Here is a 16,211-nt window from a genome sequence, read left to right as displayed (position 1 = left end):
TATTTGTTATCACCTTGTGTGTACAACTATGGCTCATAGCAATTTTAGGTAAGCATGTATGTAAAATCAAAATTAATAATGACTGACTTCACAAAGATTTTATTTATGCATAGCTGTATTTGTTTGATGGCCTACATATTTTTCTCCTTGTATCAAAGATCGTCAACATAAAGACTGACCAATGTATTACACCCAGTCACTTTCACAGTACTGTTGATTTTAATACTTTAAAGCATTCTTCCAGTTATTCTGTGTAAAGGAAGTTCCAGTTCTTCTATTTCCTTAAAAAATATATAATATAATAAATATATCTATTTTTTATCAAAATGATTGAATTAAAACATACTTTTATGTTGTTTATGTCTAAATCCAGAAAGAAAACTTAACTCATATGCTAATGAGAGTATCAGTAAACCACTTTATTAAATCGGGATAAATTTAGGAACATAAACATCTGTTGGCACAGGGACAAAACATTTTTTTCATCTATCAAGATTATAATCTAGAGGAAGTGACTGTACTCACACAGGTTGTTTCAGACATGCCATGAGAAATCAATCAATAATTTAGGTTCACATATGGTTGAATTGAGTGCAGAGTATATAACCATGTACTGGGTGCAGATCGTTGAGTTGTCATTTAACAAAAGGAAATCCTTCAACATTACTTGGTCTGGCTTTGACCTTGTGTGGACTTCACTATGGATGCAAATGATCTTACTATTCTAAATGAGGGAAGGCCTACAATCAATTTGCGTACTCTCTTGTTTTTTAACCCAGTGTAGGTTTTTTTTTTTTTTTTTTTTAACTTGAGGGGGCATTAAACCTACCCAGTTAACGTTTTTGGTTACTTTTAATGACATGCAGGAAAAGACTTAAACTTTCTTTTATATATATATATATATATATATATATATATATATATATATATATATATATATATATATATATATATATATATATATCATAAAACTATATTAACCATGCTTGATTTAAGAGCTTGTAGGTTTTGAATCGTGAGCAGATCCCAAACTTGGGAAATACAAATACTTTGTCACTGTAGATTTTTCTGGTATCAGTACTTTACTTCACTTTTTTTTTTTTTCTCTATTTTTCTTTACAACTTTTTATTTTCACACATTAAATTTTTTACACAAATACCTGTACTTCCTATTTGTTACATTTTTAAACCAGACTTGTTACTTTTTTTACAATCTATTTGTTGACTATCAATATTTTTTCTTCTCATTGAAATAGGCCCATCAACCTATTTCTTGTCATTGACCAGCTTTTTCAATCTACCACTGGTGTATAATTTCCTGGCTTCCTAGGCTAGTTTACTAAGCTAACAACGAGCAAGGCAGAAAGCAACCAGAAGTATGGGGCTAATGTGGATGAGACAGAGGGAGTCAGCGATGTAAACATGACTGAGAACTGGATTGTTATAAACCAGCAATGTGGACAAGATAAAGCTGGTTTAAATGAAATCCCAATGTGATAAAAAAAAAAAAAAAAGCAGGTGCTTAGCAAAGTCCATAAATAATCTACCTTTGTAAAAATGGATAAAAAAAAAAACTTTTAATAGTTTTACTATAGAACTTGCTATTAGGTTTTGTCTCAAAATATCCATTGTCTACTGTGTTTTCTCACATTATCAAAATGTAAACGAGCCTTGAGGTTGTGGACTTTTACTTTTAAAAGTAAAACCAACGTGTCGTTCACGCCCTCTAGCGGCTGACTGCAATATCGTTTAATCACAGTCCTGTCTAAACATTATTAGACTAACTGGTCGCTGGAATTTAATGTGTTGAATCGAATCTTCACAAATAATAACAACTTGGGTCTGTATTCTGGCAATGAAAAAAACTCAAGGGTCTCATAAATATCTACTTGTATATCGAGAAAACCTGCACACTTTTGAATAATGAGCCTAATATTTATATAGCTTATATAGACGTCTATAAATCTGTTTTTGAGGTGGTACGTAAATGTTCCTGGCCCACTCATGAACTGCCTCCCTGAGATTGTTACTGTTAAGAAACTTAGAATTTCGGTGCCTCATGGTGTCCCAGAAAGAAAAATTGACATGGCGTCAGTACGGATTTCTCTCGTATGTAGATATTTCGTATGTTGAAGAAAAGAATAATGCTTAGCGTCTTTTTTATTATTATTATTATTATTATTATTATTATTATTAACCAAACTATATGATTTATCATATACAAGATAAGAGAGCAATTAATTTCTTCGATATCACTCCCCAGTAAGAAGATCTGAGCATAAAGGAAATCAGACCGAATCGCCACACTTCCGGGTCACAGTTCCGGCGTTGGACCAATCAGATCGCTTTACATTCACTAGCCGATGCTAAAGCAGACACTAACCTGCTCCGTTGCGACCAGCGGCTGAGCATGGTCTCGCTGGAGGTATGTGTGACGCGAAACAATATGAACTCTATCGAATGTAGCGTATTAAGTGCGTGTTCGCGCGAGTGAATTTGATAAAAGTAGACTGCTTGTCTAGTCATTGTGTTCACTTGATTCTGTGATACGCGCTAGCGTGCTAACGTGGGTGTGAGTTTTATGTGATGCTGTTAGCGAGGCTGGAATGTAACACACTTCCTCCTTACACGATCCTCTCAACTCCGTGTTCTGGATTAATTCATGTAGCTCATTTTAGCCAGATGTTTCGTGTCGTAATCCGTTGTTGTATCCTAAACGACAGCTAATGGATTCAGGGTTGTTCACGTTTCCTAGCGCGCTAACTGCACTGCATGCATTTGCAAACCGCCATTTTTTTCTTCTCAGACGAGGAGGGAATTTTGAGTCACGGAGTTGGGAGACTTTCACCCGCCAGAATGACCTCGTTTCTGTTCGCGTGTTCACAAGACGTGACGCGACTTTTTCACATTAATGAAACGTGATGTAACTGAAAATGAAACATTCTGTATGTGTGATATGGTTACGTGTATCGAGTCCTCAGCTTGTTAGAGCAGCTAAAAGAAAAGTGGGAATTATACAGATAACCACAATAACACACACACACACACACACACACTGCTTTTACTGCTGCTTCTAATTTCAGCATCCTACCTGGATGTAGTTTAATTAACTTTTGTCTCCCAGCTTCTAGGAATTACTGCTTATTAGATTTTTTTCTGGATCTTATTTTTTCCTAATCTATAAAATATGCAACTTTTAATGCAGTCCAACCTGAAGAGTGTTAGAAAATATTAGTAAAAAGGAAACCGTTTTAGAAACCATCTATTTGTCTGTCCAAAAAAATGAAATGACAGCCTTATATATTTCCCCAATTTTCTACCCTAACATGTTTTATGGTCAGCTTTATAAGATGATTGCTCATACATCAAATTGGTGGTCTGAGAATATCCTTAAAGAATATTAGGAATTTTGTAGTTTTCTAAATGACTGAAAAAAAACCCCCAGCTGTTTTCTTCTTGTGAAATATATTCAATATGCATTATTTTGAATGGTACAATCTGTTTTTAATGGCTTGATTTAATCAATAGGAAAAGAGGTAAAAACTAAATTTCTCTTGAAATGTTGACGTCAGTTAAACAATGCATCACTTTTATTAAGGAAGAAAAGGGCAGTGAACTAATCCAGTGATGCACTCTGAGGCATTGGATGCATCAGCAGGTCTCTTTTTGGCAAGCTTTTTTAGAAAGACTTCGGATCAGTGGCCTTTCGTTGGCCTTTTAAAGATGAATACCCTGCAAGAACAGAGGAGATTCAGGACAGCCAGGAGTTGGACACATCTTACCGTGGCAACTAGCTTTCCTCTGTGCCAAGTGATGTCATTTATTGGTTACTTAAGCTAGTGCTTTAATATTTATGGAGAGATTTCTAAACAGAAAGTCTTTGGATTTCATCCTTGGTGAATTAATTGTTTTATATTATACAGCAGTGAAATAGCCAAAGTCACATTCGTGGTTATTTCTGGCTTTTTTTTTTTTTTCAGCCAGCATTACTTTTTTTTAACAAAGAAACTGCTGTTAGTGACTCTTGCATTCTGTATTTGAAGTTTTTTTATTTGAATAAACGCTTAATACATTTTAGTCAACAACGGTCTATTAACGCTCTCAAAAATTATTATTAAGAAAACCAAAAAAATTTAAAATGATTGTGTTTAACAAGGACATGCCTATCAAATATTGATGCATATTCACTAATGCATCACAAATGGAAAAAGTGGGAAGAATCAGCAATTAACCTTAACATTTAATTTGTAATTTGTCCATCTAAGAAAGATAACACTGCTTCCTTGTGCTGAAAGGCAGTCAGCAGTCTTTGCCAGATTCTATGTTTTGCTTAATCACTCAGGCTATTGGATTAGATCATGCAAACCTTTGGATAAAACATTTGGGTGTCTGCCTAGTTTTACCTTATTTTATTGGTTTTATCTTTTTTTTTTTTTTCGTTCTCTCCTTTGTTTTCAAAGAAGATAAACATTTTCTTGGCTAATAGAGCCTGCATAGCTAGTATATTCCTTATTGTGGGCTCTATAAATCAAACAACTTTTACTTCCTTCTCCTTCTGTCTTCTCTAGGTACAGTCTTTTGGATATCCATGTACAGAAAAAAAGTACTTCTCCTGAACAAACTTCATAGAAGCTGATGAATGTTTTCCGAAGATGGTGTTTGCACTGTGGGATGAGGTAGTAGGTTGTGTAGTTTTAGGGTGACACCCACACTGGGAGATAACTATACAGCCTACTGTCTTTCTCAGGGTGAAAATAAAGCAGCTTCAATGTCTACCAGCATGTGTTGGGGCTGTTTGGAATATGCAGTATCATAAGATAATAGGGCAAAATAAGGCCTAATTCACTGACAAACTTGGATTGTGATGTTCTTGGATGTTAAAAGATTCTGCTTCCACAGTGTGAGGTAGTAGTTTGTATAGTTGTGGGATAGTGATTTTATCCTGTCTGGAAGATAACTATACAATCTATTGCCTTCCCTGAGGGGCAGAGTTACAGTCACACTATATCTTAAAATTGTTTAATACCAAGTCCTAAATGTATTTTTAAGAGATTATTCTATTATTGTGATTGTGTAAGTGCTAGCTTTTGTGAATTATTCAATAAATCAGTCAAATAGTCAAGAACCTGTAATGTTTTCATTTATTTTATTAAATTTGTTTTTGGTGAATCATGCTTTAATAAAAAATTATTGGAGCACACAAATATAACAAACATTTATCAGATAATGGTGTAAATATGTAATTCCTTTTTAAAAGATAAATCTGTGATGTACAATATGTAGCTTTTATTTTTTCTTAAGATTTCAGTACGTGTTTAAAAATATTAGTGCAGTGTTGGTGCTGTAGTGTTCAGAAATCCTCCTGTTTTATCTTGCTCTGTTATAGCCAATGTGTATATGATTAAATGATTTTGTAATTATCATGTACTCGCTAGTGCATTTTTTGTTTCCAGCTTTCAACCGATAGATGGCGCTCTTTAATTTTTAATCCCAACGACAGAACCAGTTTGTCATTTAAAGACTTAATTTATACAATATTGCAATGGACTAGTTAGTGTTTGAGTGTCCCGTGTCATCATCTGCCACACTTGTTTATTTGTTAAAATATTTATAAACCAAGCGACGTGTCAAGTGTGATACTGATAACGTTTATTACCACAAATATGAGATTTCACCCGTGAGATCCTTTGGGTTACTTGGATTTCCCCTAACAAATATTGGTTTATTAACAATTACACATTTATGAGAAGAAAAGTAATTGGTGGATCCACCACCACATTTACAGATGTCAAGTCATTTTATCCAGACAGAAGCTTAAATAAAACTGAGCCAGATGATGAGTTGCAGATAAAAATCTAAAATTTCAACACCTTAAATCGTTGTGCTGACAAAGTACTGTTAGTGTGAAAGCAATCATGTTACCGGCATTTAGTGCTTTATTGCAGAAAGCTTCTTTTCACATCCAGTGCTCTTGTCATTTGTGTTGCGTTTGGCAGGAAACTAGAACTTGGTCGTCATATGCAAAAGGTAGAATGAGAATGTTTTTCACTGCACGGTTGGTGCCTTGAAAAGTAAAATAAAATAAAATCATTTATTTGAAACTAAATTGTGTTAAATTAATAATAAGGCATAGTTGGATGGGCAGAAAGTTGTCACAAGAAATCCCTCAATAGTTTAATCCCAAATGATGCGCCTGACATTTCAGCACTTTATAAGAAATTATTAAAACTACTTACTAAAATGATTATAAATACTTTCTGACCTATAATTCTTATGATGTTTTTTTTTTTTTATTCAACTATTTTTGTAAAAGTTTTAGAATAGTATGATTTTCCTTTAGAGCCTTTACGTAGGCTAAAGAAGCATCTTTAATAAAAGGATGAGTGGTGCAGGGGGTGCAGAGGGGCACCGAGGAGAGAATCAAAACCCTCTCTCATGGGAGGAGCGAACGGGTGCAGTCAAAAGAGATAAAAAGCTCTGTTAAAGAAGCTCGAGCTACTGCTCGGATTAACCCCCCATCAGGCGAGGCAAACACCGCACACTGGAAAAAGAAATCTCCGACCTATTCACGCGTTTCCGCACCTGCTGAAATCGATGCTTGTAAATGACAGCTAAATTAGACTGCGTCCCGAACACAGCGCCAGGTAAGGGCAGGTCCGCGAAAGCTCACTCGGGACGGAGCTCCACATTCCCAGGCAGTTGAGCAAAACCCAAGTGTTTCAGCCTCGCGGCGCTTTGCGTACCGGAACGCAGCGGATAAAGCAGTTCCTCTGGAGATGAGCTCCGTGTAAATTCCGCCTTGACATGCCTTACGTGATCGAAGGACCTCCGGAAACAACTACGAGAAATGATTTAGTCTTATTATTTTCAACTTTTTTCTTTTTTTTTCTAAAGTAGCTCTCGGAGATCAGAAGGATCTCAGCTCAGGTGCGCGACGGAGCATTGCATCCCCGCTAAAGCAGGGACCTTACACACACGCGAGCGCGCGCGCACACACACACACACACACACACACACACACACACACACACACACACACACACACACACACACACACACACACACACACACAGAGTCAGTACCTAACTAAAGCAAAGGGCACAATGAGCAGGAAAACGCGCCGCTGGATTTTTCACATTTTCCTCTGTCTGGGGATTATTTATCTGAAAATCGGGTAAGTAATACGTTTACAGCGCGTTTACCAACTTGCGTTTGCCTTGTTAAATCCAAAATAAGCACTATTTATTAAATACACATTCATTGCAATGAAGCCGAATGACAAAACGGTGAACTTCTGTGCTTTAATTTGTTTCTGATGGATTGGTTCGATCTCACGGTTCATTATAGGCCAAATGAAATCTCCCTATCCAAATAATATTAAAGTATTTATAGACTATGTGTGTTGATGTAATTTCTTGGCGTGTTTTACACCACCGATTATTACTCGTGAGTTATTTGGGTAATAACACTGACTGATAATAAACATCTAAATCCATGATGCATACTTCAGATTCCACGTTGCGCCCATGCTGCACTAATTCTCTTAGTGTTATTGTTAGTGAAAGAACCTCACCCAGGAGGGAAAGAGAATCACGCAACATATCGAACGCATCCTTGATGGTCTTTTCTAAATGTCCCGGTTTGCACTTTGCACTGGCGAGTGCGTCCAAAAAAAGTCCAACGATTGGCGTGGTATTTCATTAAACATGACTTGGTAGCGTGCCTTTATTTGTTGAACTGATTCATTCTTTTGTACCCTCACAGCGGTTTCTCCTCCGTGGTGGCGCTGGGAGCGAGCATCATCTGCAATAAAATCCCAGGTCTTGCCCCCCGTCAGCGGACAATCTGTCAGAGCCGACCAGACGCGATCATTGTGATCGGAGAAGGAGCTCAGATGGGGATCAACGAGTGTCAATTCCAGTTCCGCCATGGTCGCTGGAACTGCTCTGCTCTCGGAGAGAGGACCGTCTTTGGAAAAGAATTGAAAGTGGGTATGTTAAACAGCCATTTACTGAATCCGTAAAAAAGTAGAAGAAATATCCTATATCTCTAAGCAATTGTCGTGCAGGATTCTGAACACAGAGCTAGGATTAACAAATTTCATCTCAAAGTTGTGTCAATTAAGTTTTAAGAGATGACGTAATAAATAAAATAGAAATTAATAGTTACTATCCAGAATTGCAGCGTTTCAGTTCATTAAATACAGTGATGAATTAGCTCAAAGGCCTGTTTATAAAGTTTCCTTTTTGTAACACTGCACCCATTTTAAATTCTGCACATAAATTGTTATACACCTTAAGAGATAAAGATTATGGGATTTTTTTCTACGCTCTCTAAACTGTTTTCAGTAGTTCAGAACTCTGAAAGGAAAACATAACATTTATTTAGTTCTTAATGAATTACTGGCGTAGAATTTTCCTCATTTAGCTTTCCAAATAACACTGTTTAACTGGAAGTGGTTTGTCAGTGGGTGCATTTCTGTGGATTCGCTTGTAGTATTTTGTATTTAGTGCCCTCCTGTAATGTTATGTCAAACATGCTTCCGTTCCATTCACACAGCAAGTATCAACGTGGGTGAATTTACTGCTTCTCTAACGACCCTGCTTCTCAAAAGAAGTCTTTTTTAAGTCATCCTGCCTTATCTGGAGATTTTAATGATTTGCTGGTTGGGTTTTCACTTTTTCCACGGGTATAAGTTACAAAGTGTAAACGAACAGACAAAAAGTACAGTATTGAGGAATATAAGGAAATTTAATCACATGTCAGCACAGATAAACAAAACAAAACTAGCCGGTAGAAAGTTTTTTTTATCTTGGGGTAACACAATATATTTTCTAGGGGCAAACCCAAGCCTATTTAGGGCTTCTTTAGTGCTATTGAACCTCTGACACTTGATGAATGGTTATGTGAAGGACATTGCTTTAGTGTCATACCCTTTTTTTGCTGGTGGGAAAAAGGAGGCAGATTAGTGGCCCATTTGTCTGTTAAAAATGGCCGTAGGGAATCCTGATGCTCAAATGTCTGACCTACCCTGGAAATAAATCCAGAGATCACATTTAATGTAATTTCTTCTATTTCCTCTCACCTTGCAGCATTAAAATTGGGTTGTTGAGACTGTGCAATGATGTGTAGAGACTTGTATCCATCGCTGAAGGTGAAGCTGTATTTCTTCCCTTGGCATCAAAGATGAGTGACTTGAGAAAAAAGTGAAGAAAAAAAGATAGGTTTGCTGCAAGCTCATGCATTACCCAAAAATTTCCCTCAATCCTTCTCAATCTTGAGCGGCACACGTTCATGGCTGACAGGTTCTTTGTTTTGGTTGCTGATTATATCATTTGATATAGAAGGCATGGATTTGCTTTATCTGAGCACCATTTTTGGCTGTAAATGATACAGAGTGACCAGGCATTATCTTAATTTCAATAGTGGTTGTATTCCCAGTTGTTAATTTTGCCCACACTTATTTTGTTCAACATTTCAATAGCCAAGATAAAAGAAAGAAGAAAAATGTTCTAAGAAGACTGGTTTTAGTGGCCAGGCCTGCAGCAGCACTTGCAGTAGCCAAACTCCAATAGATGTAGAGCGGTGGTTAATCCTCATAAGACAGTTCAGAAGGAGGTGAAGTAATGCTTGCTCATGTTCAGGGCCTGGTACCATATGCTCTGGTCTTGGCATCAAAATGGAGGATTCCACTTTTATGAGTGTGTCACAGCATTACTTTATAAAACTCGATTACTTTACATTTTTAAAAGGGGTCCCGTTACCAAACATACCGATGGGAATAGAGCAGATTTCTGGAACACAAAACTGCATAATTTATATTTGTTTTATCTTGTGTTTTTCAAGTGGAACCCTCACCATCCCCCTTTCTCACACTTAAGTACCCTCCGGCATGTTTGAAAAATAGTTTTCCCCCACCAGCATTGTCTCAAGCCCAGACAAGTACATTGTGTGAGGTTTAGAAATTAACCTCTTGCATTTACAGTTTTGGCAAGAGACATCTCACACAGGATCATTCTGAGCCACTGATTCAGACTGCTGTAATGAAATGAAACCCATGTCATAACACACATGTTTTATGGCTTTCTTATCAGTTGAGTTTGTGTGCAGATTATCGTGATTTAAGTAAACACAGCCCAAGTAATATACTTAATAAAAAAGACTATTTCACTATGGACAAGTGGTTTAAGAACTTTGCTTTTGTGAAATCTTCAGTATGTGCTAATCTTTCTATTGAATTCGTCTCTTTTTCTCTTGGCATTAAGCCCAAGCAACTCATAAAAATCTCCATATAATTGATGCTCCAAACAAGTCTTTCTTAAATTGTTTGGGCACTGCTCCAAGATGTTTATCAACTGCAGGTCAACACATACCAATGTAAGTGTTAGTCTGGAGGCCCTGAGAAAGTACTGAGAATGTTCTGCACTCATTCGTAGATGAATAAGACTGTTATTGGCCAACAGTAACTTTTAAATAAATATAAAAAAATTCCATATCAATAAGGTATGCTTACTAGTACAGAATATAAAATGTGAGACATTTTTAAACATTCAGCCTACTTGAAGGGAACAGATTTCTTAGCTAAAGGTGTGTAAATGATTTCTAGAAGAGTCAACAGTTGATGATTCATTAATCCAAATGATGATTTGTACGTTTCAGGTAACTCAGTACTGATCGATAGATCTTAAAAGAATGGCAAGTGGTTATTTGCTTATGAATTTCTCAAGAATCTTATTGTTGTGTATAGTCATGTTTAAACTGAAACTGTATCTGAATTTCTTCTGCTTCTAGAACAGACCTGGAAAGATTTAAACTCAGTCATAATGTCATAATGAAACTTTAAGACTTTAATTTAAGTTACTGTTATGCATAACAAAAAAGACTGTCATTGCAAACTTCCATTGATTCGAATGAACACAACCCTGAAAGAGACTGTTGGAATTCACCATGATGAGTGGAGGTTGGCTCATAGGTCACATGTCAGTCTTCCTGTTAGACGCATTGTTAGCCAGTCTTAAGAAATGAAATGAAAGGTTTAAGAGAAATCTTTAAGCGTTTGAGTCAAAACAACTAGTCATGGTGTATTGCAACACATACCTAATAGTGCTTTGATTTGTGCCTTTTCAAAGTTCTTTGTTACATTTCTGTGGCTTCATAAGTGAATAATACTCTTAACCTGGAAGTGCCCTGCTTAGCAGTGGCAATCAATTATCTGAGTCTTCTTGCCAGAAAAGATTCTGCATGCCTGGGGGACTCACCTCCGCTGGGTGGATCCCTTTTTCTGACGGAAGCTGGGAAAGAGTCCAAACGTACTGTGTGCCCCCAATCTCTACTACTCTATTGTCTCTTAAATAAACCCTGTTCATGAAAAAGGCAGGCTATTCCTTCCTTTACTGGAGTGGTCATCATAGCACAATCATACAGTTATTTGTCTTAATGTTTTTTTTTTTCACCCTGACAACAGAAGGATAATTATTTCATGTCAAATAAAACCCTGAATTGCCTGTGTTGCCTACCATTCATTATAATACTATTGTTAACTTGCATAATCACAAGTTATGTGTCATCCACCTATTAGCTATTTTCGGCACGTCTGATATTTGTCCAGAGCACCCACCCCATTTAATGAAGTAGAAGTGCAAAGACAGAATGATAGATAAGTAGGACTTGGCAAAACCTGTACATATTACTGTTGAAGGTTGAACTATTTCAAACATGTGCATAGGCTTGATCTGGCCTGACACTGCAGATCCCATTGGCGGTGATTCTTATTTGTAAATGTTCTCTTTTTGCAGGGAGCAAAGAGGCAGCTTTCACCTATGCTATTATTGCTGCTGGGGTTGCCCATGCTATCACTGCCGCCTGCACCCAGGGAACCCTGAATGGCTGTGGTTGCGATAAAGAGAAGCAAGGTTTCTACAACCAGGAAGAGGGCTGGAAGTGGGGTGGCTGCTCAGCTGACATCCACTATGGCCTGAGCTTTTCCAAGATGTTTGTGGATGCACGGGAAATAAAACAAAATGCCAGGACTCTAATGAACCTCCATAACAATGAAGTGGGGCGTAAGGTATGTATAATAGTATAAAAAGCATGCACTCTGGTTTAAAATTATGTATAAACTAGCGGAAAGTACCCGTGCTTCACTACGGAAGATAAGTAATAAGAAACAATGTACTAAGTTTTATTAGGATCTGTAATGTTATTTCGAAGAGTTTACAATGCGTGAGAAATCGCGTTTTTCGCGAGTTAGCCCCGATCCAGGACGAATTTTTCAAAACCCTTTCTTAGTGAGCACCTAAGACCCAAGAGGAAGGTATGTTCGAAATTTCATTGCAATCCGTTCAGTGGTTTTTGAGATTTCGTGATGAGTGAGTGAGTCAGTCAGTGGTATTTGAGCTTTATATATATAGATAAAGGTCAAATAGTGATATAGTGTTTCAATATACTACCATAAATATTGTTTGATAAATTTTCAAACATCTTGCAATATTAACTTTATTGTTGCATACATATGATAAAAAAACACTGATCATGACTTTCACAAAATGTTATCATATCAAATGTATCCAGCAGTTAATATATCACCCCAGAATCATTGACACCGCTCAAAATAATCAAAACTATTGTATCAAATGAACTTTTGATAAATTTCTTTTAAAAATATAAAATTTTAATTTAAATTTAAATGAAAAAATATAATATTTTAAATAAAGGAAATACAGAAATAGTTGCATAAACTCCTAATGAATGATGTGCATGGACTAAATCAGTCTCCTGATTAAAACCCTGTTAAAAGCCAGTGCGAACCTACAGGAAGAAAATTACAAATCTTCTGCAATGGTGGTTCAGAATTCCTCTGCAAGTGACTTTAACCTTATAAGACATTTCTGAAGTTGCCTGGGATGCTTATTTGCACCAGGGAAAACCTCACTAAATGCTAATCTTAAATCTTGAATTTAATTGTAGAAGTTCCATTTTTTTTTAATACTATGTAATGCTTAAAAATAAGCATTATTAAAATTGTTTTAAAAAAGTGTTATCATTAAATGAAGGTCTGTCTAACATGTGCATACATAAATATGCATTTATTTTTGCTGATTTTAAAGCACCAGTAGCTGCTGTATTTATTATTCCCAGCATGTATAAAAAAAAAAAAAATAATAAAAAAAAAACTGGTGACAGTCAAAATAAAAAGCTTTTTTTATAAAGAAAAGAAGCAATGGCTTTTAATTGGAAAAGCAGTGATGCACTTTAATGTGAATAATCACTTAATCTCATCACTTGTGTTCCAAGAGATGAAACTAAGCTTTTATTCGAGGCATTTTTGTGGTCTTCACATACAAAGCAATGTTACTAAAAGTTACAAAATTTTTTTTTATATATATATGTATATGAATCATTGGACTAAGCATAATGTCTTACTGAAATAGTCACATGATTAGTCTTGATGAATAAAAGTTCAGACTAAACTATAACTAATTGGAAATACATTAAATACCACAAACAGATTCCTTTAGTTCCCCTGCAATAATGTTGTTATAACAACTTTGTTAATATATTTGTAAAGAGTTTGAGTGTGGACTGTTTCAGCACTCTGGACAGATCATCAAGGCAGGATGAGGTCATAACGTTCTCCAATGTACTCTGTCCTTTATGAATAAAATGTCTTTGGTAATCTCTTTTGCTGATTTCTCGAATTTGATACTGACATAAAATTGTATTAAAAAACCAATGGGAACTCATTTTCAAAATGATGGTGACAGTATGAATATGATTTAAGAACAGTCATCATGCCATGCAAAAGATGGTATCTTCTATTGTAGTCTTGGGAAAGACACTTCACATTGTTGTTAAAAAGATCTCAGCTTCTCAAAGACAGTGATTTCACTTCAATAAACTTTTTGAGTGGGATGTTTATCAGGAATCAGCAGTACGACCACACTAAGCCTGATACACATCCCAAAGAGCAGACAATTGTCAGGAAGACTCCACAAAGTCTATGAGGTAGACAGGCATTGAGAATGGAATAATAATTAAAACGCTAGGGGAGGCTTTTGCCAGAAATGGGAAAACAGCATCATTACTTAGAGGAACGAGAGAGGTAGCATTTGCTAACCACACCAAAGACTACACTGCCTTGAAAAAGCTATTCACTGATGCCAATCATTAACAGATTCTTCCATAACTAAACAGGCTCTCTTTTACACACATATACATTTTTTCTGGATTTGCAATCCTCATTTGCAGTTGAAGTAAAACCATTACTATGTTTCAGCACATAAAAGACATATTGTTATTCCTGGCTCCCCACCCTCACCTGTTAAACTCACCTGTTGGGCTCAGGATACAAGGCCAGTTAGAATGAAGTGAAACTCCCAGGCAAACCTGAAACTTGACTCTTGAGCTTTATCTGTGTACACTACACACAGGCAGACAGTTGTAGAAGTTACAGATTGTCGTTCAGGCTGTGTTTATATCATATGCACCCCTGATTCCACCCTACTGCTTATACAAGAGAGAGATTTTACAGACGGCATCTCCTACTTAGCTTGGTGAAACAATTTGTGTCAGATGTTTTGTACACAAATGAAAAGACTTGTTAAAATTTGACAGAGGGAACCTGTCGACACACAGGCTGTTTTCCAGCCTTGCTGTGCAGGCGGGCAGGCATGAGGTGGATCAGGCTCTGGCACAGCAAGTTTAACAATCCTCGCATTCTTGAATTGGAATGTTTTAAAAAAAAAAAAACCTTTGTCTCAACCTGTTTAACTATTCCAGAAATATGCTCTAAAACCATCACTGTAGGCACAAATGCTACATGTAAGAAATTCAACAATCTTGTTTCAGTTTAAAGATTTTTTTTTTACTAAAAATATAAGAAATCTTTAATAGAGAGAAAATGAGAAAAAGTTGCATTCGAAATTCTAACAATTATTTTAGATACAGTTTTTAAACCTCAGCTTAGGAAATTGTAATGTTTGTATTAAATCACTTCAGGCATCAATCTGTCACCAGATAGACTAACCGGATCAGTCTATGAATCATCAAAGCACTTACTCTCATAATTATCTTAGACTAAAATTATAGACCTCTGAATAAAAACTCAGGGTCCTGTAAAATCCCTCAGGGTACTGAACAATCTTTGTTTTTCCACTCCAGATCCTAGAAAAGAACATGCGCTTAGAGTGCAAGTGTCATGGAGTTTCTGGCTCATGTACAACCAAGACTTGCTGGACAACACTTCCCAAGTTCCGTCAGCTTGGCTACATCCTCAAGGATAAGTACTATCAAGCCGTGCACGTGGAGCCGGTTCGAGCTAGCCGAAATAAACAACCCACATTCCTGAAGATCAAAAAGCCCTATTCGTACCGCAAGCCTATGGACACTGACTTGGTGTACATTGAGAAGTCGCCCAATTACTGTGAGCCAGACCCAGTGACAGGCAGTGTGGGCACTCAGGGCAGGATCTGCAATAAAACAGCACTGCAGCCCAACAGCTGCGACTTGATGTGCTGTGGACGAGGCTATAATACACACCAATACTCACGTGTATGGCAATGCAACTGCAAGTTCCTGTGGTGCTGTTATGTCAAATGCAACACATGCAGTGAAAGGACAGAGGTATACACATGCAAATAAAACATTGCTTATTTATCTGTATGTAACAGAGGACCTCTGAACGTGAATTACTAAACGTCTATGAATACCTCTAATTGCAGTTAGAGGCTTCCTGTGTAGGGTGATATGGATCCAGAGTATTTAGAATGGATAAACTTTGGAACAAGGTGCTCCAAGGGGTCTCTATGGTCAACATGATCATATTATTCACCTGGAGGAGAGGATGTGTGGGCGACTTATTCCGCTTTGTTTCAAAGCTCAGTGGAATGATTTGGTGGTTGGTACCAGTGGATGCCTAGAGCTTTCTAAACAGTGGAGTAAAATGCTCCTGAAGCCCAGGATAGAAGGAATATATGAATGGTGTCTTTGATTATTCTGTTCTACAGGTTGGAAAAACTGGAAAAAAACTTTTCAGTGAGCTTATATTAAACTGGATATTTGATTTTGCTGGACATCATGAAAGCATACTGTATATGGACATGATAAGAATGATATTTAACATTTTATTTAGAGAAAGAAAAGCTAATATTAATTTATTTAATAATAAAACTACTGATTTTCATGTGATTTTAATTTCTTTTTTTTTACTGTGT

At 36.5% G+C, this 16,211-nt stretch overlaps 1 protein-coding gene and 2 long non-coding RNA genes across 3 annotated transcripts; 2 read left to right on the top strand and 1 right to left on the bottom strand.

The window, feature by feature from the left end:
- The first annotated feature begins 2,273 nt into the window (after positions 1 to 2,273).
- Positions 2,274 to 5,427, top strand: LOC310722040. The gene is made up of 2 exons (XR_014532269.1): positions 2,274 to 2,425; positions 4,569 to 5,427. It is a non-coding gene; the product is annotated as an uncharacterized lncRNA (long non-coding RNA).
- LOC310722051 lies at positions 5,133 to 7,154 on the bottom strand. The gene is made up of 2 exons (XR_014532279.1): positions 7,020 to 7,154; positions 5,133 to 6,966 (listed from the first exon to the last, which is right to left on the bottom strand). It is a non-coding gene; the product is annotated as an uncharacterized lncRNA (long non-coding RNA).
- wnt7aa (wingless-type MMTV integration site family, member 7Aa) lies at positions 6,965 to 16,179 on the top strand. The gene is made up of 4 exons (XM_083534259.1): positions 6,965 to 7,174; positions 7,765 to 7,991; positions 11,796 to 12,067; positions 15,160 to 16,179. The coding sequence occupies exons 1-4, from the start codon at positions 7,104 to 7,106 to the stop codon at positions 15,637 to 15,639; spliced, it is 1,050 nt and encodes a 349-aa protein (XP_083390385.1). The 5' UTR covers positions 6,965 to 7,103; the 3' UTR covers positions 15,640 to 16,179.
- The last annotated feature ends 32 nt before the right edge of the window (positions 16,180 to 16,211 follow it).

Source organism: Silurus aristotelis, assembly GCF_946808225.1.
Source record: "Silurus aristotelis genome assembly, chromosome: 28".
Classification (NCBI taxonomy): domain Eukaryota; kingdom Metazoa; phylum Chordata; class Actinopteri; order Siluriformes; family Siluridae; genus Silurus; species Silurus aristotelis.
This window is presented reverse-complemented; position numbering and strand designations above follow the sequence as displayed.